Source organism: Notolepis coatsorum, assembly GCF_963971535.1.
Source record: "Notolepis coatsorum genome assembly, chromosome: 7".
NCBI lineage: Eukaryota > Metazoa > Chordata > Actinopteri > Aulopiformes > Paralepididae > Notolepis > Notolepis coatsorum.
Genome location: NC_140171.1, coordinates 33,812,353 through 33,839,762, shown reverse-complemented (window position 1 = coordinate 33,839,762; position 27,410 = coordinate 33,812,353). Strand labels below are relative to the sequence as shown.

General features: G+C 47.5%; 2 protein-coding genes across 2 annotated transcripts in view; one reads left to right on the top strand and one right to left on the bottom strand.

Annotated features, from left to right (window-relative positions):
- tnpo2b (transportin 2b) overlaps nt 1-421 on the top strand; it is a 35,212-nt gene extending 34,791 nt beyond the window's left edge. The window contains exon 24 of the mRNA XM_084317819.1: nt 285-421. The gene's annotated coding sequence lies outside the window, so the exon portion shown is untranslated. The remainder of the gene's footprint in view (nt 1-284) is intronic.
- Nucleotides 422-9,142: 8,721 nt separating this feature from the next.
- Nucleotides 9,143-27,410, bottom strand: part of nherf2 (NHERF family PDZ scaffold protein 2) — a 54,335-nt gene continuing 36,067 nt past the window's right edge. Inside the window, exons 4-6 of the mRNA XM_084318864.1 lie at nt 24,705-24,858; nt 23,664-23,884; nt 9,143-12,031 (exon numbers count right to left, since the gene is read on the bottom strand). Coding sequence (XP_084174990.1) covers nt 11,864-12,031; nt 23,664-23,884; nt 24,705-24,858 — 543 coding nt within the window. The 3' untranslated portion in view covers nt 9,143-11,863. The remainder of the gene's footprint in view (nt 12,032-23,663; nt 23,885-24,704; nt 24,859-27,410) is intronic.

Sequence of the window (27,410 nt, the reverse complement as noted above, 5' to 3'; positions counted from 1 at the left end):
ATGGTCTAAGTCTATACCGTTCAGTAAAAGTAATAGATCCGATCGGTATTTGGTATTGGTATGGGCAGTGAAAAAGTGGTATTGTATATCCCTAGTTTTTATCTAAACTCCTGGCTGCCAGCCAAGGTCCCCATCTGGGACAGTAATGTACTGTACACGCTGTACTATTCTCATACTAAACTGAACTTGCTTGTCTTTATTCAGATGGGAAGTTTCAAATTACTACATGATGAAGTTAACACACGTTTCCACCCTCTTTCTCCCTCTTTCTCTCCCTCCCTCAGGTGAGCCAGCAGTAGGAGGGTGAACTGGAAACTCATCCATCTGTGTATTGCACTGCCCTGATCTGGGGGGGGGGGAGAGGGGACGCCTGCGGCCGCACCCCCCCTGACAGACCCTACGCCCTATGTGTTTGTCCATAGAGGGAGGGTGGGGCGGGAGGGAGGGAGGGACAGGGGAAACACCTGTAGTTTAACCAGGTAGGGACCCGACACACAGAGAAACAACACTAACTGGTAGGGACAGATAGAGAGAGGGACAGAGACAAAGAGAGAGAGGGACAGAGATAGATGAGAGATGGAGTGGACAGGAAAAGAGAGGGATAGAGAGAAGCAGGGCAAGGGAGATGTAGAGGTATTGAGAGAGACAGAGTTCCAGGGAAAGCGAGGGAGGGGAACCTTATTAAGAAGACAGGGAAAGATACAGCTAGGGAGACATAGAGAAGACTGCTAATTTGTTGAGAGGATAGGGACTATTAAAAAAATATATATTTTATTTTAGTTTTAAGAGTAAAACTAAAGATTATCTGATAGCTTGACTGACGTACACATACATGACACACACACACACACACACTCATGTAGTACATTGAACAGACTGTGGGTGGCACTGTTACTTAGACTATTCTCAAAAACCTGATATTAGTACAGTAGTTAGGGACAGACGGGTGTCTTAACTCCATGGTTTTTTCCGGGTGATATCTTTCTTTTATTTTCTCTGGGGGGGGCGGGACTCTATATGAATTAGTGCTTCATCCTTTTATCACTGAATTCTATTTCACTGTAAAGATAATCCTGCTTATCTATCTGCCTATATCACCTCCCGTCTCCGCTGCTTCACAGCTGTCCATCTAGCAAACATTCCTGTCAGTTTATACCTGAAGGAAAAGAAAAAAATGGAGGGGAAAAAAACAGTGTCTTTCCCTCTTGGCTTCATGGATCATTCCTCTAGAAGGTAGGAGGATTAGGGCTAAATGATCGTTGGTTTCTCTTAACTAGACGGGAGGGATCCTCTATTCCGCTTCAAGATCACGTCCTTCGTCATTTTACTCTAGGTTTGTGTGTGTGTGTGTGTGTGTGTGTGTGTGTGTATATGTGCATTAATGTGAGTGAGTGTGCATGTGCAAAGTGTTTGTGTATATCCTTCCTTTGGCATTCTGTGTTAACAGTGTGAACTATGTATTGTTTTGATAAGGTACCAAGCTAAAACTTGACTCCCACCCCATGTCCCTTTGCACCTGTTAACTGTGACCAAGTGTGTGTGTGTGTGTGTGTGTGTGTAAGAATGTGAATGTGCATGTTGTGTCTCCATTTGTACTGATATCCATTTGATGCCATATTGATATCTTAAGTGAACAGTGATTGGCGTTGATGTCATTGTGATCTTTATAACGTTTTAAAAAATGGTCCATCAGTTTTTTTTCTTTGCTGCTACTGATAATTTTTGTTTCCATAGTGATACTTAAATTCGCACAATTAACGCAAAACAAACTTTTTTTTTTAATTGATGCTATTTTCAGTGGACTGTTAAGTTTAAGTTTGTTTTTGCACTTTTTCTTTTATTATTATTTTTGTATGGACTTTTTTTTAACCTCACCCATAGAATTATGTGTTGACCCTAATGTCAGTGTTTGTCATACTGTGTTGCACTGTGAAATTAAGTGTCTTCAACTGGCAAAAATATCCCAATATAATGGCAAATAAAAACAACTTTGTGAAACTGCGACTAATCCGCACTTTTACAATGACTAACCTTGCCATATTGCCGAGGTGTGTGTGTGTGCCTGTGGGAGAACGTGCATGTGAGCAGGTGTGCACGAGTAGTTTGGTCTATGAGCATGTTTCGGAGAGTTAGATTGTGTGCGAATACTACGTGCACATTGGGTGCAAATAGATGTTTGTTAAAAGTGGGTACTAACTGACCCTGGCCTGGCCTACTTTGTGTGCATGCTCTTATGTTTTCTGTGTGTGGTATACTGAATTTTCTGAATGATTGCCCTTTACACACCTACCAACACACCACCTCAATTTCACTACATGAAGATGAGCACAATATATTTCCAATACAAGAGCTAGGACACTGCCAAAGAGCAAACATGGACTGAAGTAAAATAAATTCATAGTGTAGGCCTTCAAAACATATAGTTAAAGGTACACCTTCTTTATCCTGTGTCTAATGGCTCCTATAGCAGCTGTATCTCTTGATGAGCACTAGCAGGCAGGCTAGAAATAGGCCGTTAGGGATACATCATTGAATCACATCTTACTGGTGAAATTGGCTGCAGGGATCTAGTATATATTTTGTATTATTGATGCTCATCAATGCTGTTGCATTGTTGCCTGTAGACATTCAGAGACTAATAATGTATTTTGAAAAACAAATTGGACCAAGACTGTGACCAGAGAACTGATGATCATTATTATTATTAATCAACTGCAGACAATCTATACATGCCCATTCAACTTGGTTTTCCGACCCTTCATGTAATTCCCTCGTGGGGAAAGCAGGTTTCTGTTGCTTGTCAATCTTAGTGTTTTTATTTATGTAACGAATGTTGGAAATTTGAATGAAAAGCTGTTGAGAGTAAACCATTTTTGTATTTTGAAAGAACTTGTAGTCGGGCCTGCGGTTATGATTGACTGAACTATGTAGACTGATTTATTAATTAACCAGATGAAGTGGAGTGGAGGGAATTAGCCTGGAGAATGACTAATGGAAGGGGGGTAGGGGAATAGAGGGTTCAAGGGATGGGTTTTCAGTAGTTCTGTTTATATAATAAAGAGCGTGATGTACTTGTTGCATTTTTTGGCAAGAATGACTGGTACTTTTATTTTTGTGCCATGCCAATCAAAATTCTCCTTTTACCAGAGAGGGAATGGAAATAAAATATGCTTTCGTTCTATGTTGTGCGCTATACTGTTATTTTGTGGGACAACGTCCTAGTGGTTTGATCGGGGTTCGTGAAAGAAGCTGTGTCATTCGCGTTGGAAGGCTTTCCATGCCGGCATGATGCGAGAGTCAAAGCTGTGTCTCTTATGAGACCAGACGAGGGAAAGCAAACTGGAACCAATCATGAAAACACAACAACCCCATTCTCATGGCTAGAGCTGTGTTAATGTTACTGTTATATTATATCCTGTCTGTCTGGGCAGGCAGTGACGGGCGTTTCCTGTCTATACCCTCCGCCCACCAACACATCACACCTCTTTACTCATGTTCATATGTAAGGAATTACTCTGAATGGCAAGAGGCATGAGAAAAATGTAAGATATATTTGAATCAATCCCAAGCTCCACCCTCTTTTCTATCACAATTTTGATGGAGGATTGCATTTTTATGTGTTTTTTTTAGTTCTATCGTGAACAGTGGAAAGGTTTAGCGAAGCCCTTTAAAGTGAGGATATTCTGCCCCATCCTTACTTTTAAATAGTCTGTTTTTAGGGGTAGGATTATGTCAGCTTGTCTGTTTTTAGGGTTAGGATTATGTCGGCTGACGGGAAATAACGCATTTCCAACTAATTCAATAGACACAGTTGCAGTCGGTTTCCACTCAGGCAATGGAACTTTTTTTTATTTAATTTTTTAATATATCTTTTATTGGTGAAACATAGGTGGTACAGAGAACCAAAGTTTGATTATCAATATATAACATATCACCATAATTCTTTTTTTGCTTTTATGGGACATAACGAGACACAGACAGGACTGAAATTGAACAGGGACGACAAAAAACAACAAAGCCAACTAAACAAAATCGAGAACAGGCAAAAAGAAAGCAAAGAAAATATAATAATAATAATAATATGGATAATAATAATAAATAACCAGGATAGAATATACAGTGGGGTGGAGTTTACAACAGAGTATCTAAGGTGCTCACCTCAGAGAAGGAGTATTTCTTTAGGATCAGTATTTCTTTAGGATCAGTCAGGGTCAAGGGATGTGAGTGTTTATGAATGTGATTAGAGGTTGCCATCTATCATAAAAATTGGCAATTGAGCCTCTTAGAGAGTACTTTAACTTTTCCGATGAAAGATATGACATCAAGTCCTTGAGCCAGTAGGTGGTGGACGGTGGGCTTGGGCTTTTCCAGTGCAGGAGGATATGTCTATGGGCTATGAGTGAGTTCCTTCCTGGAGAGACCAGCAGGTGTGAGGGGCACCCCAAAGATGGCTACCAAGGGGCATGGCTCTAGGTTGATGTTTAGGGCTTTGCCGTGTGTCGAAAAAACAAGACCAGAACTCAGCCAGCTTGGGGCAGGAGAAGAACATATGGGTGTGATTGGCAGGTGACAGGCCACACCTGTCACAGATATCGGTTGTGTCTGGAAAAAGGTTGTTAAGTCTAGCTTTTGTAAAATGGACCCAGGCAATGGAACTTAACCACTGTGAACATGAGAGACGTATTCACTGCTCACATGTGGGCTAAGTCCCATCACTATGGGGCGGACAGAACAGGCACGCATCCCACACACAGACGTCCCTGGGGAGAAGGAAAACTCTGAAAACTGGTACATGACAAAGAGGAAGAGGACTTTCTTAAAACGGTATATGAATGCACTGATGCCAACATTTCTTCACAGCCAATACAGATTCCAAGTGCTGTAAGCTTTAAAAGTATTAGATCTATTGTTTGTAATGAATAATATAATATAACTTTCATACATATTTGTAATAATAATTTTTGGAGCACATGACAACAATATAAGCCTATATAATCCAAATGTATTCTCTACCTTTATAGAGTGATGTGATAAAGGTAGAAAATCTATTTGATTTACTTTAATTTCTGATATCTTTGCTTGGTATCCAATACCACTATCATTGTTGTATCCCTATACTGTAAATCTTACCTTAAATGTGCACTGGATAGTCTATTTTTGTTGGGGGGGAAAGACTGCGGCACTGTTTGTAATTGGATGTAAACCTAACAACCTAAGTAAACCTACCCTCCCACTACCTTTACCATACAAAGAAGTGTCCTCTAAGCGCAATGTTGGTTTACTTTGTTTCAAAGGTTGATTTTACCGTGTGTGGGGGGGGGGGGGGGGGGGGGATTTGTGTCGAGATTATAAACTATTCAAGCGTTTGTAACTAGTTATCGTAGAGGTATTTTCTTCATCTCAAAACAAAGTTTACTGGACTTCCCTCACGTCCCACTAGAATGTCGCTGGTGTCTCCCAAACCAACTGCATATCTGTATAGAGCTCATAACTCCTCTGAGCCCCCCTTTAAAGCGGCGGCTGCACTGATGAAGACTGCCATTTTACAAGCTGGACTGCTGCCAGGTGCTCTCGCCTCCAACCATGGGGAAATCCCTTGCAATGTGATTGAGTTCAGAGTGTTCCAAATCCACCTCACCAGGAACCACCACAGTCAAGTGTGTGTGTGTGTGTGTGTGTGTGAGAGAAGAGCCTATGACAGCACCAGCAGGCCTCACCCAACAGCACTATCCTTCTATCTCACTCATATCACTGCTGACTGGGCGTGATGCAGACACTGACTGCTCCCAACAAGCAGATTGGCGCCTTGCACGTGTGGCCGGGTGGGGGTATATATAAATGCAGCCTACCGGTATTTTACCTGTACTTGACCACCTCCAAAGGTTAACAAAGGGTTCTTAGTCCAGTTATGATTGCCTAGATGACACCCTCTTTAAACTGACTGCATGTCTTCTATCTAATTATTATTTTTTTTTTTTAATCAAAAGTAACTAGTTGTTGCAAGTTTAGGAAGAAAGATAAAACTAGGATACTTTGAGAGTTAGTGTTAGTTACAGGAGACGAGTAAAAGCATATAGTCCCATAAAATGTAAATACTTCTTGATTAAAAGCACTTTGATACTTCCCACCCAGGTGTGTATTCTCTGTCTGAGTTACCTGAAAAGAGCTTCTTGAAATAAAACATTATATTAGTTTAATGCTCGAAGCTTATCAACTTACCTAACTCAAGACCCCTAGTCGAGCTCTTGATGTTTACAAAACATCCATGAAGCTGAGGTCCATAGTGCCTGTGGGAAATGAAAAGGTTTCCTGTGGAAGTCCTTTGTATGCATGTCTGAAACGCCGGCTCTTGAGTGGGAATCAGTGTGTGTTGCCAGTGAGGGAGGGGGATTCCTTTACAGTATGGTCGGTATCATGGGTCCTCCCATCTCCAGAGAGTGTACAGTATGTGAGCTCTCTCTCTCCTCTATACTTGTCTCCATAGCTACAGGGGCCACACATGTGATGCAGTAGTAAGTCTGGCAGAAAGCACTAACTCCACAGGGCTGCCGTGCCAGACTGCACACACACAGATGCAGTGTATCTCTGATGCATCTCAAACCCGTAATTATAGGCTTTTGTGGGAAAATGTGCATTCCTTTCATCTCCTATTACTTGTCTATGGACCCCTGTCACGTGTGTGTTTGTGGTCTAATACTGTAGATGAGATTCAGCTCTACATCCATCTCTCTGACAGCAGGGTAAACAAGAGTTTAGGGTAAAAAAAAATATCTCTGTCACACTGACCCCACTATAGTTGAGTAGGGGTAGGGTAGGTCACTGGTTCCTAAAGTAGGGTCGAGGAACCCTTGTGCGGGGGCTGTTGAGGGCGCTTTAAGATGGTCCCCAGAAGATTAAGGAACAGTTCAATGTGAGTCATTATTCCACTGACGAGAAGTTATCTACGTTTTCTTTCATCACAATGAGAAAACCTCTGGCTTTTTCGACCATAGGTTTCATTCTCTCTACTGTTAACTTTATATCTTTCTATTTTTCTGTTATCTGTCTTTCAGTGAGGACTTATATGAAATTGTGGACTAAATCATCCACAGCCTAATTCTTATCAACTATTCTGTGGGCCTCAACATGAGAAAGTACACAAAAGGTCATTATGTCTCATTGAAAGCTGCACTGGGCAGTTTCTTTCTGAAAAGTCTAAATAAAGTACGATATATCTTTAGTATTGAATCCATAAAGTGTTACAAGAGAAGAACTGGATCCCTGGAGCGCTGTTTGAAACTAGAAATGATCTGTTTGGCTGAGGTGCACCTCCCCTCCCGCCACCTTCACCATGCAAATAAACATCCTTTAAGTTGCATTTGTAACTAGTTATTATAGAGATATTTTCTTCATCCTCAAAGCCTTATCCGCTTTGTTTAATCTCCGTTTGAAGTATCAGTGAGTTGTACTGTTATGAAACTTCTTCACAGTGATACTGTATATCAAATGTAACATGGGCCTACTTTGGTTTATGACCATTTTGGGAAATTAAACTCCAGTGAGGACACAGGAGTTGAGAGGTGAATAGTGTGTGTGCGTGCATGTGTGTGTGTGTACGCACGCGTGCATGTGTGTGTCCTACTTCCTGTTTGTGTTCTTGTTTGGCCTAATCATTTCCTTCTGCAATATGTGTTCACTCTGACAAATTACATATTATGCTCATGTAGTTTTTTTTTTTATTAAAATTTTTTATTAGTGTATATACTCGACTACATCGTGCACAATTGTATGGCCCTGGCCTATTTTATAATTATATTCTATTCTATTGTACTTTTATTTTAATTTAGTTTATATTCCATTTTATTTTATTCAACCTTTTATTTTATTCTACCTTAATTGTCTATTTGTTAATGTCGCACCAAACGACCAAATCAAATTCCTTGTAAGTGCAAAGTACTTGGCAATAAAGACCTTTCTGATTCTGATGTGTCCGAGGCAACACAGACTATGTGACAGACTTATTCTTCATTCTCATTCTCTCTCTCTCTCTCTCTCTCTCTCTCTCTCTCTCTCTCTCTCATTCGTGGTGATATGGTACTTCCTAGTGGGCAAAACATTTGCGTTTTCTTTTATCTACTTTTTCTCCTTTTTTCTGTGATTTTTTCTCCCCATCCCAATTTACCTCTCGTGCCAATTCTCCCTCCCCTGTCCTGATCGTTGCTCGCATATGCCCCCCACTGGCCGGTTGTAGGGAGGATAGAAGCCTTGCATCACATGTCCCCTCCGATACATGTGGAGGCAGCCTGTCACATCTTTTCACCTGCCAGCGCGGATTCTCATTTGGCGAGGAGTAACGTGTAGGAGGCTCACACTGCCCCTGCCATTTTCCTGACTTTGCTGTGCAGGCGCCCCAACCGACCTGTAGAAGTCACTGTTCACAACGACCAGACTACCACCCTTCGACTTCCCACCCGCTAACTCTGCCAATTGAGTTAGTATGACGGCCGGCCCAAGCCGGAGGCAACGCCGACAGCCGGATTCGAACTCGGTGTCTCTTGCGAGCGCAATGTCTGCTGCGCCACCCAGCCGCCTCACATTTGCGTTTTCTTGTACATAGACAAGACTATAGACCACGCATAACTGGCTCCGGCAGTACAGCTGTCGTCTGGTAATCAGAAGTTTCCCGGTTCAATTCCAGCTCCTCCCGAGCAGCTTGTTGAACTGCTCCCGATTAACAGGTTGGCACCTTGCATGGTTGCCTCCGCTGTGAATGTGTGAGTGAATGGGTGAATGTGAGGCATAAGATGTTAAGCTCTTTGGATAAAACTGCTATATAAATGCAGACCATTTACTTTTTATAACTATGTAGAGAGATCTTTGATGATCTCTAAGGAGGAGGGACTACATCTAGAACTGAAACATATTCGAATTGTTCTTAGTAGTTTGAATGTCTTTCTTCCCACCTAACTATTTGAATATGTTTGTTCATAGTTATCCTTATAATTGTCATCCTGTCAGTGGGAAGGGTTCTTTATTCTCATTTGATTGGCCCACCATATACAATAGCACTGCACAAAATCACAATAGAAGCTTAACCAAAATCAACAAGCGTGCCATTTTAAAATGCATTTTTATTGACATGTTATTTCACAGAATGGGACATTTCAATTGTGCTCACCGAGGAAACATTACTTGAAAAGCTACAATAGACTACGGATAGTGATATTTATTCAACTATAACTTTTTGTTCAACTATCCGTCTTATATATATATACATCCTGTGTCACTGAGATCATGCTGAATATATACACATAACCTTGAAAGCCTGGCTGGGAAGACATCAAACCACATTATACAACTTAGCCTCTCACTTCCCTCATATACAGTATAGCTCATATTTACATTTCAAGGTTTTACACAGGTTTCACATGTGGAAAAATAAGCCTACATACTTTCACATGAACTAGGTGTGATCAAATGCGAAAACAACGTTTTGACAGGCGATGCCATGAAAAATAATAACGTGAACACACTTGGAATCATGCAATTTAAATCGCACGTAATCACGTACAAAATTAAAGGCGTATAATAACCGATGAAAACGTGATTTTTCACATGTGACACTGTTCTTTGCGAAGGGGCTTGAGGAAAAAGAGGGTGGACAAGGGAGACAAGTGGACAGACATGGAAAGGTACCTTCTGTATATATTGTGTTTCTAACAGTATCAACTCTTACCAGTGACATGGAGAGAGAAACAAAGTGAAATGATCATCAAATAATGAAATGTTGAAAGTATGCCTAACTAAAGCCAACAACAACAACATGGACCTCCACCCCAAAACAGCTTTTTAGTCATCAACAAAATAATACATTTTCAATTTAAACTCAAGTTTCTGTTTTCTGTGTGATTCCTGGGTCCTTATGTTAAGTCATTGCATGTATTCATCACCAAGAGGAATAAATAATAGCCTAAATAGAGTCGGCTCACTTCTTAAGAAGCTCTCGGACAGTGTTTATTCTTACCGTCGATCAACGTTTCAAGACTCCCAATGAAGATGTTAAAACGTTGATCTGTGGTGAGAATTGGGAGTTTTATTTATTCATCTGTGTCCATCAGTCCCGCATCTTAGACAGCTGGAGGCGTGCACTCTCTCTGTATTCGTGAAGAAGAGGATCATGGAAATGTTTGATTCAGGTAAGAAAATTAAGAATGCTCAAATCTGTATTACGAAATCTTTACATAACAGAAGTAGAAACTCACATAGGCCTACAGAGAAAGTCCACCACTAGGCGCAATGTGTATTATAAGCTACTATAAACTACAGCTGCTAATGGCTCTGAAATGTCTGTGAAGATCAATTCTTATGATGACCCTGGTTTTAAGACGAGGCATCTCTTTATTCTTTAGTTTCTCAATAGATGGTCTGTCTATTCTCTGTGTGCTCCCTTCATGGGGTACAATCTCACACGTGACGTGAGACATCATTTTGAGATCTGAACATTCTATAATGATGATGAGGTAAATGGCTGCATTTATATAGCGCTTTTATCCAAAGCGCTTTACAATTTGTTCCTCACAATTTACCCATTAACTCACACATTCACACACCGATGGCAGAGGCAACCATGCAAGGTGCCAACCTGCTCATCGGGAGCAGTTAGGGGTTAAGTGTCTTGCTCAAGGACACTTCGACACGCTGCCCGGGGGGAGCGAGAGTCGAACCGGGAACCTGTGGCTTACCAGACGACTGCTCTACCTCTCGAGCCACTGTTGCCCCTGATATAACAAGGGCTACTGGCCATTGAAAGATATAGATCTAGAATTCCACAATAAAATGCAGAGAACATTCCAAAAATATGTACAGTATGTACCTGAAATGGTCATTCAGGTCGTTGAGAAGCCTATCAGTCCTTTCAGTCTAAAGTATTTATCTTTTAGATATCAATATGTCCTCATACCTGGTACACAATATTGTTGAACAGTTAAGAACCGGATTTGAACGAGATGCATGTCGTTTTTCACAAGTATGGTTTTTCATTCCAGTGACTTGCGCTAGGAGTACCAGTATAACTTCTGCCTTCGATGTTTCAAACAAACAAAACATTACGACTGGCTTCTTGGATAAACTGAAAGGACTTGGTTCACAATAAATGAGATAAGCTTCTTAACCAAGAGTATTAACAGCCTATAATATCCAGACACGTCTGTCTTCTTTGTCGAAAAGATAAGCATCCATTCCATTCCATATCTTGAATAATTTTTCTTACAATAGAATGTAAGAATATTGTGTCCAGAGACCGCTGCCTCTGGAGCCACATGTCACCTGGAATCAAACCCTGCCAGAACCGTCTCTCCTGTGTCTCCGTGACTCTGTCTCCCTGTCAGCCATCTTACTGTCTCAATAGAGAAAAACGACTAAGGTGAGTGGACTGACTGCCCATTGTCCTCTACCAGAGTCTCCACGGAGACTAATTCTGTCTAGATCAGTGTTCCTCAAATGTTCTGGTCTCTGGGACCAGCGAACAATAGCCAACGTTTTCTGTCTCAAGGACTTGCAAACTTGCCAACTTACCAACTTCAGGGACCATTTAAATAGAAATTAAACAGTTTACAGTAGAAAATATACAATAGCCTTTAATTATTCAGACAGGGACCACTCAGCAGCATTTCAGGGGCCATCACTGGCCCCCAACCCTGAGTTTGAGAAATGCTGCTCTAGATCCCATCTTCTACACAATTCAGCCGTATCTAATCAACTGGAATCCACGATGGAGGTCTAACAATATGAAACATAGAGAACAACGCAATGTGCCAATTCTTCTACATTCCTCTGTCGTTTCCTTTTCCTTCTTCAGTTTCTTCCTCTTCTCTCCTCTCTATGGTCAGAAGTTACTAAAGATCTCCTGTTTCTTGCTCCAGTCCATAGGGGGCGCTTTTTTCTTGTTTGATTTGGCGCGGAATTTCTCTTTGGCCTCTGCTGCTGTGGGGCTCAGACGCAGACCGCTCTCCGTGAAGGGGTCCGACACACGCCTCTCCTCGTCGTCGTTGACCTACAGCACGCAAAGAAACACATGTTTCATATCACCAGTGCACATGCACACATGAAAAGCAGACTGTCTATGTCGCTCTATTTCTCTCTCACTCATCCTCTTATTTTTCTCACTCCTTTTCATTCTTATGTAGCAGTCTGGAAAATATGGTATATTATTCAGAACTGCTGACTGTGTTTATATCCCTTTTTGGTACACAAAGACATTCTAACTAGTGTCATTGATTCACACGAACAATGACACAAACGTCCCCTTCCGAAGAGCATTGGAATACGGATTATAAATGACAATACTGATTCATATTCTACAATGCGTCTCCCCTTGTGACTGGCAGGCGGGACCTGCAGGGGGCAGTAGCAGGCAGAGAGCCGCGGAGAGAGTTGGGAGATAATAAAGGGAGGAGTCCAGCGGAAGTCGCTCTCTTCGGCAGTGAACTTGACAATGAGTAGTCGCAGCTAACGGGGCTCCGGATAGCCCTGTTGTTGACGTTATGCCAGGGGGCCCCGTAAGAGGATAACGGGTGATAACGAGTACTGGCTAGTGGACACGATATCCTAGCAGTACCAGCGGTATTATATGAACAATGAGTGCATAGACAGGCACTAGTAATCGGGTTATAGCAGTTACAGTGTGCGGTATAGGTAACGTGCGGTTAAACAATTATTCCAGTCTTTAAGTACCGAGTTATAGTAGCTACAGTGTGCGGTATAGAGCGTGCGCCCCAAGACGAACGTGGGCCAACAACCAGTCTGCGCCGGCTGACTTCGACCAGACCTGCGACCGGCTGCCTGCGTTCAGCCTGCCCCGGAGGACTTCACTCAGATCTGCACCAGGCTGCCTGCGGCCAACGGGAGTTCCGCCCATCCTACAGGGGTCGCCATCACTCAGTACATGCTCTCAGCCGGCGCTGCCTCTCTGCCTAGCTCCGCCTGCTGACACCCTCGCGAGAGCGTTCGAAGCCATCTTGCCTCCCGGACAACAGTGGAGTGGCGAGGCGGCCATTTCGGATGAGTACAAATGAGCATTGATGCTCCCGATTCCATATACAGTACACAGTGTGGTGCAGCCCGCGGGCGAAAGTAACGTTGCTACAACCAGTTCTTAGGGGTACCCCGAACAATATGCCGGCATTAAGATAGGACTTATAGGTATTTTGTGGGCTCACTCTTTTATTTTATTCCTTTTCTTTGAGTGTGATAAGGCGTGTATTTCCTAAATAATTCCCGTTCTGTGAATCCCTTTATTCTCTTCCCTATGCTTCCCCCTTCCTTCCCCATATTCTCAACCGGGGACAGTAAGAGTGTAATTCCTTAGAGAAGGTAAATACTGTGTTCCGCCCAGACGTGGGCAGCGTTTAGTCTGGGTACCTGAGAGCACTTGGTGCCTGGGTGTAATATTATAATTGACTCATGCCATTGATTCATGCCATTGATTCATGCCAGTAATTATTGTATGGATACCCATGGTGCAGTAATCACCAGACGTAGCATTGTTGTAACTAGGCTGAGTTACAATACAGTCATCCAGAACGGGAGCACTGTGTGTGTGTCTTTCATTATTTCTAACCCTAACCCTAACCCTTTAATACGGGTAATATATGTAACCTTAACCCCTTCCTATTCTACCTTTTCCATTTCCATTGTAAGGGTTCTGGTGTCACTAAGGGAGGGTACTGCTTGCGGGGGGAACCAAGTTATTTCTCTACCATCCGGTTATTAGGTGTGGGAGGGCAAAAGGGGCAACTGTGGAGGGTGAGGGTGTGTTGGGGAGTACTGCTGACTGCTCCAGAGAGAGGGAGGAAGACCAGAGTACCGGACCAGGTTTGTAAACCCTGGGCCTCATACATCCCCACTGCCAGCCTCCAGTTGACGCTCCGGACCCCAAAGACGGAGGTGCAGCTGGCCAGAGTGCTACTGTGTCTCGCTACTTATTGACCGCACACCACAGTTCCCACGAAGCAGGGATAATCCACCCTGCTACATTTGGCGTCACGAACAGGATCAACATCCTACTCCACTCCCTTGTAAGTGACGACCCAGAGACCTGAGATGTCGGACAACGACACCCCGAAGCCGGAGGTCAAAGCCGGGCCGTCCCGGGTGCAGCAAAGAGATGACTCGCCGGCCCCGCTCAAAGAGGAAGAGAGGGAAGCCGAGACGGTGCGGAACTTGACCGCCGAAGTGGAGTCCCTAAAAGGTCAACTCCAAGACCAGGCGGGCATCCTGGATCACCAACACGAACAGTTGGAAAGGGCCCGGCGCCAGGAGTCGCTTGCAGCGGCGCAAGCCATGATCCTCCAGCTCCCTCCAGCGCCCCCCCCGGTGGTGTACGTCCAACGGGAGCGGAAGTGCAGCGAATTCGGGGGTGAAAAGGAGAGAGAGGAACTGCCTGTGGAAGACTGGATCCAGGTCATGAAGACCCATCTCCGTGCCAGTCGAGTGCCCGCGGAAGAACAAGCGGAGGTCGTACAGCTTCACCTCAAAGGCGAAGCGAAGCAGATGGTACGCTTCCGGACAGAGGGGACCATCCCAGACACGGAAGGCTTGTTCGCACTCCTCGAAGAAACCTATGGGGACAAGGTCCCGGTCAGCGTTCGACTGGGGGAGTTCTTCGACCGAAGACAGGCCGCCGGCGAGACCGTACGCCAATTCGCCTATGACCTGCAAGAGAGGATCCGTCGCCTACGACGGTGGGCGCCTACGCAGGTTGCTGACGCCGCTGCCCTGCTACAAGAACGGTTTGTAGTCGGCCTCAGAGACGAGGCCCTGAGGAGGGAAATGCGGAAGTACATGAGAGAGGACGGGACGCGGCCGTTCCCTCAAGTCCTGAAGGCGGCGATCGATTGGTCGGAGGACGAGCTGGTCCTCCCCTCCGACAAGAGCCCCTCCAGTCGCTTAGTACACGCCGCAGCCACGGAGAGACGAGAGGCCCCACCGAACGTCGACGCGCTGCAAGAAGCTATTCAGCAGCTCAAGGCCGGACAGGAACAGCTAGGTGCGCGCCAAGAGCAACTATTCCGGGCCTTCCAACAGGAACGTGACGCGCCCCGGAGAGGTGCCACTGGGCGGCGCCGCCGGGACAACGCGACCGCCGCCACACGGGAACCACCCCGCCGAGATGAAGAGGGCAGGCTGATCTGCTACGCCTGCAATCAGCCGGGCCACATCAGCAGGGAGTGTCCCCGCTCAGCCCACGGGCCAGGCATAGCCACTAACCCCGCCCCCGAAGCTCCGGGCCCGACAGGATACCGACCCGGGTCACGAAAAACAGTGGACGCCGTCACAGCCGGAGTCACCGACTCGGCTACAGAAGGCAGGGGGATGCAGGATGTGCACGGGGAGTGCCTCACCCTAGATGTCCAGATCGACGGGGTCGAGACCTGCTGCCTCTTCGATACAGGCGCCGAAGTCACGACCATGAACGAGAGTCACTTCAGAAGACACTTCCCACGGTCGAGGTTGACCCCCTCCAACTGGATCACCCTCATCGCCGCCAACGGGTTGGAGATCCCAGTGGTGGGGTGTCTGTACGCCGAAGTGCAGTGCCTAGAGATGACGTTTGCGGGGAAATGTATATTCATCCTCAAAGACGACCCCGCCCGAATGGCACCAGGAGACACCGTCCAGGGACTTCTGGGCATGAACGTGCTCGGTAGGGTAGACGGCCTGTTCAGAGGAATCAAGGGGATGCGCCTGGCGAGCCGAAGACGCGTCGACGCTAGGAGCATCGCCATCCGCCGTATCGTCACCGCCATGGCCCAAGAGGCCAGAGAGTGTGCCACCCCGGGAAGTATGGGATACGTCAAAGTGGCCGGCCGAGAGCCGGTGGTTATTCCCCCACACAGCGAAGTGATCGTCTCAGGCCGCTGCGAGACGACAGTGGGGACGCAACGCCCCGTGATGCTAGAGAACACGCCAAGTGCGAACCTGCCCCCCGGAATGCTGGTGGCAAACGTGGTGACCTACGCTCGACAGGGAAGAGTGCCGGTGCGGGTGTTGAACCCGACCAACGATGAGATGGTGCTCAGACCCAGGTCCAGGCTGGCGGAGCTCCACTGCCCCCGTCAAGTGCGACCTAAGGAGAGGGTGACCGTGGAGGAAGTAGACGGAGGCGTCCGAGTGACGGCGATTGAGGCTCGAGACAGCCCACCCGAAGTAGAGCTGTACGGGAGAGTCCGAGGACTGGCCGTGCCCGTGCAGGCGAATCTGCAAGATCTCACGCCGGCCCAAGTGAGCCGACTAAATCAAGTGCTGGAGAAACACAAGACGGAGACTACGGTTACACTACCACGGTCACTCACTACGTCCCCACCGGCAACGCGTCCCCGGTCAAGCAACGGCATCGCCGAATACCGCCTCACGTGTTTCAAGAGGTGAAGCGGCACGTACAAGACCTGGTGGACCAGGGGGTGCTGGTAGAGAGCTGCAGCCCGTGGGCGTCACCGGCCGTGATCGTCATAAAGAAAGACGGCTCCGTGCGGTTCTGCTGTGACTACCGCCGCCTCAATAACGTGACGCACCGAGATGCCTACCCCCTACCTCGCATCGAGGAGTCCCTAGACGCCTTGGGGCAGGCCAAGATCTTCTCTTCACTCGACCTCACCGCTGGCTACTTCCAAGTGGCGGTGAAAGAAGAGGATCAAGAGAAAACAGCCATCACGACGCCCTTCGGCCTCTATCAGTGGACCCGCATGCCCTTCGGCTTGTGTAACGCACCCGCCACCTTCCAGCGGTTGATGACCGCCGTGCTGGGAGACCTGGCCTTCGACGTCCTACTCGTCTACTTGGACGACGTCTTGGTGTTCGCCCGGGACTTCGAGAGCCATTGCCAGAAGTTAGACCTGGTGTTTGGACGACTGCGGGAACATGGGCTCAAACTCAAGCCCCGAAAGTGCTTCCTTCTGAAGACCGAGGTCAAATTCCTGGGGCACATTGTCTCCGCGGCCGGCGTACAGGTCGACACCGACAAGGTGAAGGCGTTGGAGGACTGGCCAGCGCCACGCTCTGCGAAGGAGGTGAGACAGGTTATCGGGTTCCTGTCCTATTATCGGCGGTTTGTGCCACGCTTCGCCCCAAGTGGCCCAGCCCCTGCATGCCCTGATGGGAAAAGAAAAGAAGGGGTTCGCTAAAGGCCGGCCCGAGGCCTTCAAGTGGACTCCGCAGTGTCAGACGGCCTTCGATCATCTGCAAGAGTGCCTCTTGACGCCTCCGGTGCTGGCCTACCCCGATCTCCAACTCCCCTTCATAGTGACCACCGACGGGAGCTATTTGGGACTGGGAGCAGTATTAAGCCAGAAGCAAGAGGGCGTGGAGCGAGTCATCGCCTTTGCGAGCCGAGGTCTACGGGGGTCCGAAAGGAATGACCAGAACTATAGCGCGTTCAAGCTGGAACTCCTCGCCCTGAAGTGGGCAGTCACTGAGAAGTTCCGAGACCTCTTGATGTACGCCCAGTTCACCGTGATCACCGACCATAACCCACTGAAACACCTAGGTACGGCCAACCTGGGAGCAGTGGAGCAGCGTTGGAACGCTCAGCTCGCAGAGTACGACTTCGTAGTCCAATACAAGCCTGGTCGACTCAACCAGAACGCCGACGCCCTGTCTCGCATGCCGATGCGGACCGAACCTGAGGTAGAAGATACCGAAAAAGACTTCCTCACTATACCCGCGACCGGCACTCACACCCGTCAGGGTATACCGGAACGGACCGCCTCCTTGTGCGCCCCCGCCTCAGTCGCCCGCGATGGCTACGTCCTGGTCCCAGCGGAAGAGGTACGGGCCCTGTTAGGCCCCGAGAGACCGAACGAGACATGGGAAGTCCCGAGCGCCAGTGCTTGTAGGATAGCAACACAGAAAGGGAACAGCGGGTATGACTGGGCGGAAATGCGGCAGCTACAGGCGGACGATCCCGAGTTGGGCCCGGTGTGGCGGGCAGTGACCCGGGGAGTTCCCCACACCAATGTACAGTTAAAGGAGGGAGACCCGAGACTCCGCAAGTTATACGGGCAGTGGGAGCGGTTCCGTCTGCACCAACAAGTACTGTTTCGACGAGTCAGTGACCCCCGGGACGGGGAGGAGGTTCTGCAGCTGGTGGTGCCCACGGCCCTGCGACGGAGGATCTACGAGACCCAACACGAAGATGGAGGACACTACGGAGGGCAAGGGACAGTGGACCTGATGAGGCGAAGTTATTACTGGATCGGGATGGCAGAAGAGGTGAAGAAATGGGTGCAGCAATGCAAGCGATGCGCATTAGCCCGGGACGTGTTTCCTAAAGCGCAGGCCCTGATGACCTGCACCAACGTGACAGCCCCCATGGAGGTCCTTGCTATGGACTTTACCGTGTTGGAGAGATCAGTGGGTGGCTATGAGAACGTACTGGTGCTGACCGACATGTTCACCAGATTCACTATTGCCGTACCGACCAAAGATCAGACGGCGAAGACCACCGCCGCCGCCATCATCAAGCACTGGTTAGTGTACTACGGTTGCCCTGCCCGACTCCATGCCGACCAAGGGCGTAATTTAGAGTCGAGCGTCATCAAGGAACTCTGCCGACTGTACGGAATCTCCAAGAGTCGCACCACGCCCTACCATCCCCAGGGGAATGGGCAGTGCGAGAGGTTCAATCGAACAATGCACGACATGCTGCAGAGTCTGCCCGCAGAGAAGAAGCGAGACTGGAAAGAGCACCTACCCGAGTTGGTACTCACGTACAACTGCCATGTGCACTCCTCCACGGGGTATTCCCCCTTCTACCTGCTCTTCGGGAGGGACGCTAGGATGCCCCGGGATGTCCTGGGGGGCAGAGACGTCATTGAGGAGGGGGCGGCGGACCTAGACGAGTGGGTGCAGAGTCACCATGAGCGACTAAAGGCCGCCGCGGAGGCCGCTGAGGCCACGGCGAAACAGGCATCCCATCGACGCAAGAGGATTTACGACAGGAAGAGCAGAGGTGCACTCCTGCGGGCCGGAGACCGGGTCCTGATACGCGACCACCGAATCCGGGGCCGTAATAAGATACAAGACAAGTGGGAGCCTACGCCATATGTGGTGGTCAAGCAGAGCCACGAAGGGACGCCCGTGTTCACAGTCAGGCCCGAAGCAGGGGGCCCTGAGAGGACCGTGCATCGAGACCAGCTCAAGACCTGTCCGTTTCCAGCCTCCGACCCAGAAGCAAGGGTGAGGGCCCCTCGACAGACTCCTGTGGCGCTGCAGAGCTCGTCCGAGTCAGACAGTGGAGATGCTTTCGGGTGCCGCCGAGAACCACATCCTAGGGCGTGTAACCACCCCAGGCCCGTGCGGGACGCCCCGGAAGAGGCAGCGAACACTGGGTCCGACGCGGAGTCGACCCCGTCGGGAGGAGACGGGGAGGAAGGCGGAGACGGAGTTGCAGAGGAGGCCGCGGGCGGTCCACCGATGGCCCCGGAGGGCGAGGCCGTGGTCCATGACCCGCCGACGGACACTGAAGAATCCGACACGGAGTCGGAGGTGGGGGAGGTGGAACCCCCCAGAGTGGAGCCCGCTCGGCCCCAGAGGAGCACCAGAGGTCGGCTACCCACTCGGTATCGTCAGGACTACGTGCTCAAGAGCGTGTTCGTGGAACAGTGTGTCCAACTCCTGAAGGAGTGTGTAAAACTGTTGGCATAATGTGTAATTGTCAACCGATGTGTAAAACTGTTGGCATAATGTGTAATTGTCAACCGATGTGTGAAACTGTTGGTCTCAGGACCGTTGTCATACATGCGTTAGGGAGGGGGTAGGCACCCCGAACCTCTAGCGCATAACAGGCGGCGGTGGGACTGCGAAGTCCCGAGGGCACGTTAAAATGACATATAGTGCTGGGGAGAGACTGAAGGGCCCCCGTGTCTGATGAGGTATGAATCAACATACCACCGTGGTACCGTCTAGTCGGCGTGTGTGTCGCACACGCAAGTGTGGGGGCAACACGTGGTACGTGGATGACAGTCCACACCTAGCAGAGACGTGCACGGCGCACCTCTGTGAACAGGCAAGGCGGGTGAAAACGGTCAAAGTTTCCATACCCAAAGCAAAGTGGGGTGGGGATCAGACCGTCGGTTCTTACCTGGGTGGCCAACAACCACTACAGGGTCTAGGATCGCTATCGACTGGGTCACCTGCCGGTCGGATCGCATAAGGCAGTAAGACCATGGTGATGGCCGCCGCGTTTGGCTCAATGTACAGTCAGGCCACTATAAGCTGAAACCGAATGAGTTAGTAAGCAAGTAGTGTTTCTGTGATCGGTGTTTTTGAAAAGAAAATGCCGGGAAGCAGAAAGCTAAGGCTTGTCCGTCCAGAGGAGTCTGGATGGTAAAGCCTAGGGGTGGAAAGGGACCTAGCCTGGAACTGCGCCCTGGTGAGGGAGGTTCAAAGGGTCTAAGCGGGTTTTGTTGTTAACTTGCAGAGGACTTAGCAAGTTCAAAGTGGGGGGAAATGTAGCAGTCTGGAAAATATGGTATATTATTCAGAACTGCTGACTGTGTTTATATCCCTTTTTGGTACACAAAGACATTCTAACTAGTGTCATTGATTCACACGAACAATGACACAAACGTCCCCTTCCGAAGAGCATTGGAATACGGATTATAAATGACAATACTGATTCATATTCTACAATGCGTCTCCCCTTGTGACTGGCAGGCGGGACCTGCAGGGGGCAGTAGCAGGCAGAGAGCCGCGGAGAGAGTTGGGAGATGATAAAGGGAGGAGTCCAGCGGAAGTCGCTCTCTTCGGCAGTGAACTTGACAATGAGTAGTCGCAGCTAACGGGGCTCCGAATAGCCCTGTTGTTGACGTTATGCCAGGGGGCCCCGTAAGAGGATAACGGGTGATAACGAGTACTGGCTAGTGGACACGATATCCTAGCAGTACCAGCGGTATTATATGAACAATGAGTGCATAGACAGGCACTAGTAATCGGGTTATAGCAGTTACAGTGTGCGGTATAGGTAACGTGCGGTTAAACAATTATTCCAGTCTTTAAGTACCGAGTTATAGTAGCTACAGTGTGCGGTATAGAGCGTGCGCCCCAAGACGAACGTGGGCCAACAACCAGTCTGCGCCGGCTGACTACGACCAGACCTGCGACCGGCTGCCTGCGTTCAGCCTGCCCCGGAGGACTTCACTCAGATCTGCACCAGGCTGCCTGCGGCCAACGGGAGTTCCGCCCATCCTACAGGGGTCGCCATCACTCAGTACATGCTCTCAGCCGGCGCTGCCTCTCTGCCTAGCTCCGCCTGCTGACACCCTCGCGAGAGCGTTCGAAGCCATCTTGCCTCCCGGACAACAGTGGAGTGGCGAGGCGGCCATTTCGGATGAGTACAAATGAGCATTGATGCTCCCGATTCCATATACAGTACACAGTGTGGTGCAGCCCGCGGGCGAAAGTAACGTTGCTACGACCAGTTCTTAGGGGTACCCCGAACAATATATGCCGGCATTAAGATAGGACTTATAGGTATTTTGTGGGCTCACTCTTTTATTTTATTCCTTTTCTTTGAGCGTGATAAGGCGTGTATTTCCTAAATAATTCCCGTTCTGTGAATCCCTTTATTCTCTTCCCTATGCTTCCCCCTTCCTTCCCCATATTCTCAACCGGGGACAGTAAGAGTGTAATTCCTTAGAGAAGGTAAATACTGTGTTCCGCCCAGACGTGGGCAGCGTTTAGTCTGGGTACCTGAGAGCACTTGGTGCCTGGGTGTAATATTATAATTGACTCATGTCATTGATTCATGCCATTGATTCATGCCAGTAATTATTGTATGGATACCCATGGTGCAGTAATCACCAGACGTAGCATTGTTGTAACTAGGCTGAGTTACAATACATTCATCCAGAACGGGAGCACTGTGTGTGTGTCTTTCATTATTTCTAACCCTAACCCTAACCCTTTAATACGGGTAATATATGTAACCTTAACCCCTTCCTATTCTACCTTTTCCATTTCCATTGTAAGGGTTCTGGTGTCACTAAGGGAGGGTACTGCTTGCGGGGGGAACCAAGTTATTTCTCTACCATCCGGTCATTAGGTGTGGGAGGGCAAAAGGGGCAACTGTGGAGGGTGAGGGTGTGTTGGGGAGTACTGCTGACTGCTCCAGAGAGAGGGAGGAAGACCAGAGTACCGGACCAGGTTTGTAAACCCTGGGCCTCATACATCCCCACTGCCAGCCTCCAGTTGACGCTCCGGACCCCAAAGACGGAGGTGCAGCTGGCCAGAGTGCTACTGTGTCTCGCTACCTATTGACCGCACACCACAGTTCCCACGAAGCAGGGATAATCCACCCTGCTACACTTACATGGCACAAACATGAGTGCATGCATCTCTCTCTGTCTGTCTCTTTCTCTCTCTCTCTCTCTCTCTCTCTCTCTCTCTCTCTTTCTCTCTCTCTCTCTCTCACTCTCACACTCACTCACTCACTCACTCACTCACTCACTCACTCATTGATTGATTGATTGATTGAAAACTTTATTAACAGATTGCAGAATGGGTACAATACAGTACGGCTCAATACACACAATTGTTAAGGGGATGCAGACCAGAGAAAGACTTTCGTCTTGTTTACATCAGGGTCCCCCATTTTCAATTCATAGTGACATTTCTGACATACGCAACATACAGATATTATATATCATGACATTTCTGACATACATGACATACAGGTATACAGTAGTTACATTTGTGACATACAAGATATGCAAATATACAGTACTGTTAAACAGTGATCTTAACAGAAACTATATACATACGAGGGGGAGGAAACTGCATTCAGAGGGGGTGGGAGGGGGGGTTTGGACATTTACGGGGGCCATACAGATTATATCATGACATTTATGACAATACATGACATACAGGTATACAGTACTGTTACATTTGTGACATACAAGATATGCAAATATATAGTACTGTTAAACAGAGATCCTAACAGATAATATATACATACAAGGGGGAGGAAACTGTACATTAGGAGGGGGTGGGTTGTGGGTGGGTGGGAGGGAGGTTTTTTTTGTACATTTATGGGGGCCAGTTTCGAATGGCAGCCTCCTGTAGGTGCTCTTTGAGAGTGGTTTTGAAGGTGGGTAGTGATTCACATTTTTTTACGGCTGTGGGTAGGGCGTTCCACATTGATGCGGCATAAGTGCTAAACGTGTTTAGACCCTTGTTTGTGCCGAATCTGGGTTGAACATGATTTGTGGAACTCCCTCTGGCGTTGTGGTCGTGGTATTCACTGACCTTTGGGAAGTATTTCGACATGGGTACCTTAGTGGTGTAGTGTATCTTGTAGACCAGGCCCATTGCAAGTTGCTGTATTCTGTCGTCTACTCTAAGCCATCCTAGGTTGTCAAAATGGGAAGGGATTTTAGGAGTAAGGTCAAGCAGTAGTCTGACCAGTTTGTTTTGTGATGTTTGTAATCTTGTTTTTAGTGCCTTTGAGGTGCTTTGGTACCATGAGGTGCAAGCATAGTCGTAGTACCCTTGAATGAGTGCTCCTGCTAGAGTCTTCAGGGTATTCTTGTTTACCAGAGAGGAGATCCGGTACAAGAATCTTGCTCGTTGGTTGACTTTTTTGATTACATTTGATTACATCACTCACACACACACACGCGGACACTCACCGGAATGCTCATGTCTGAGCTGCTGAACTCTGATAGGGTGGTGGAACCTCGGGACGATTGGGACGCCGAGCTCCCATTGGTCCGGGATTTTGGGGAGCCATTTGTGATTGGTGAATCTGTCAGGGTGATGTTGATGATTGGTGGATCCATGGCAGAGATGTCTGTGGTTGGAGAGGGCGTGGGCGGTGCGCTGTCTGTGATAGGCTCATCCACATAGACCTCTGTGACAAAGAGGAAACAGAATTGGAACAACCATAGTTATTGCAGGAAGGCTATAGAGCGGGACGCTCAGTGCGCTATAGGTTTTCCATGGAACAACTAAACGGGCCAAAAGATTCACAAACATGAGCCGTGCCACAGAGCCACTGACCAATGCGCAATAAATTAAACCCATCTGTCAAAGCTCATCAGTAAAGTTGGACATTTCTGAGTTTACCACCGGAACGGCCGACCAAATGGTAAATACCAGTGGTAAACTCTGGCAGGTTCCATGATTCCCCCATGATGTTTCACTGACCCTTCACCTTTTGTAGTGCAAACATACTTTATTATGAACATGGAGTACCATGAGACATCATCAGAAATATAATGCTGGGATTCCTAAAAATGGCTCAAACAACGGCACCAACCAATAAAGGTTGAAGGTTGCTGCCTTGCCTCTGATTGGATCTGACTTTATGACCTAAGTAGCGCACCTGAAGGCTATCACCTCGTATATTATAACATTTCGTCACGTGATACATTTTCGACTTTTACGAGTTGACGAGGACCAACCGAACGCAGACATTGACAGCTTGAAGCTTGACGTGGTAACAGGCACTGACTGTTCTGATTCACCTTCAGAGACCTGGAAGAGAGCCTCCCACTCCACTCCCACCTCTAGGCCAGATTAATAGATGTATACCCCCATGGAAACAACATGAAACTTTCTCTAGAGAAAGACATATGAGGAGGGAGGAGGAACATGTCAATGTGTGCGTGTGTGTGTGCGTGTGTGTGTGTGTGTGTGTGTGTGTGTGTGTGTGTGTGTGTGTGAGATACCTTTTATATGGCAGCTGGTGGGTGTGACTCCTAGTCTCTGGAAGAGCTCGTCCGTGTCCTGGTCCACCACTAGGAGGCGTGTCTCCTCACCTCCTGATCTGATGTGCGACACGACCTCCGAGTGCCTCAAGCCCTCCACTCTCAACCCGTTCACCTGAGATAGAGGGGGGTAGGGGAAGTAAAGGAGGCAGAGAGAGAGAGGGGAGGTGGTGGTAGGAGGCAGAGAGAGAGGGAGAGAGAGAGAGAGAGAGAGAGAGAGAGAGAGAGAGAGAGAGAGAGAGAGAGAGAGAGAGAGAGAGAGAGAGAGAGAGAGAGAGAGAGAGAGAGAGAGAGAGAGAGAGAGAGAGAGAGAGGGGTCAGGGATTTGGGAGTTGCATTGACACAACACAGCCAGCAGGGGGCTCCTGTTACCTCAGAGACTGGACAAAGGCTGTTAAGGATTTGTGATTTGATCTGTGAATATCTACTTTGCATAAGTGCTCTCCCTATCTCTCAACTTTTCCAACTCTCTGCCTATAGAAGGAAATGTACAACAAGACATGCTCATGCGTACATGCTAGCACACGGACACACAAACACACAAGCATGCAGTTGAAATGCTTTGTTTTAACCCACTGATCAAATCTTATATGCCACAGAATATCAAATATCATTATGCTATCTCCCCAGGGGATGCTGTTCTACCTTTTATGATCTACAATATGGATAGACATGAAGACATTTGAGGACATACAGTATAAAGCATTGTCTCTGACTTTGACCTGGTTACCTGTCACACACACACACACACACACACACACACACACACACACACACACACACACACACACACACACACACACACACACACACACACACACACACACACACACACACACACACACACACACACACACACACACACACACACACACACACACACACACACACACACACACACACACACACACACTGAAATCCAGTTCTACGCCCATTCAAGATGATCCCTCTTCCCTCTTCTCCTCTAAGCAGCATCACCCCATCTCCCTCTCACTCTATACTCTACACACCTTCCTGACTCCAGCTAATCTCATCTAATCCAATCTCAGCTCAGATCAGTGTGTGTGTGTGCTTGTGTGTTTGTGCGTGTGTGCGTGCCTGCGTGTGTGCATGTGTGTGTGTGTATGTATGTATGTATGTATGTATGTATGTATGTATGTATGTATGTATGTATGTATGTATGTATGTATGTATGTGTGTGTTCGTTTGTGTGTTGTGTGTGTGTGTGTGTGTGTGTGTGTGTGTGTGTGTGTGTGTGTGTGTGTGTGTGTGTGTGTGTGTGTGTGTGTGTATGTATGTGTGTGTGTGTGTGTGTGTGTGTGTGTGTGTGTGTGTGTGTGTGTGTGTGTGTGTGACAGGCAGGAAACCAGTGTGTGAGACAATGCTTCATACTGTATGTCCTCAAATGTCTAAAAGCATATTGTAGATAATTAAACATAGAACCTCATCCCCTGAGGAGATATCATAAATATATCTGTTATGTTGTGCCATATTAGATATAAGATTTAAGTTCATAGATGTGTTTTTGTGTTACTGTAAGAGGGTAGATACAGTAGCGCCTCATCACACAACCCATCACCTGTGTGTGACTTTGTTTTCCTACCGTTGTGGGGACCACAATATTTTTGGCCAGTCCCTACAAGGTGAAGGAGCTGTAGACCTGTTCGCGGTATACGTCACACACAGAAAGGAGCAGAAAGGAACGTAATCCTGGTCAGAACAATGGGACAGACTACAATATATTTGCATTGTATGTATGTATGCATGTATGTATGTATTAGGGATGTCCGATATTATCGGCCTACCGATATTATCGGCCGATATTGGCATTAAAATGTGATATAGAAAAATATCTGTATCGGTTTTCAAAAAAAAATAATTTATTTACCCAGGCAAGCAAGTAAGAACAAATTCTGATTTTATTTATTGTCAAAACATAATGTTATGTTAATTCCACAACAAGACATATGTAATGTTAATTACCTGAAATTATTCCGTTTTTTGGCGGGGGAAACCCTGCATATATCGGTATCGGTTGATATCGGTATCGGAAATTAAGAGTTGGACAATATCGGTATATCGGTATCGGTAAAAAAGCCAATATCGAGCATCCCTAGTATGTATGTATGTATTGTGGCAGATCTCAACCCCCCTCTCATGGATATGTGAAGGATGGGAGATACTTTTGCCACAGAAGGAGTAGTCAATTAGGTAGCTGATTAGTACTGATAGAACACACCTGCGCATCATTAGTCCACCCACATCTCACGTGCACACGCCCAGACCCACACACTACAAAGCCACTAGGTTAGTTAGGAGTAAGTTGAGCGGAGGTGAGGTTGGCGTTGTTGTTTATTGAGAGAGGGAGATTGTAGTATTCGGAGTTGTGAAGGTGGGAAGTAGTGAGAGGAGAAGTGAAGGCGAGTAGGTGTTCTTTGTGTACTGGACTGGCTGAAAAACCCCTTTGTGTACTGACCCTGGTCCGGACGACTACCCTGAATAGTGAACAATCCCTTTTTCTGTCAGCGAGTCTGTTTTGTGTTTTTGACCCTCGGACTGAATCACGACCATTCTTTTGCTTTTTCCCACTGGATTCTGCCTTGAATTCAATAAATACTTGTATTGATTGATATTGCTCTTGTGTGGACATTTGAATTAGTTTGTATT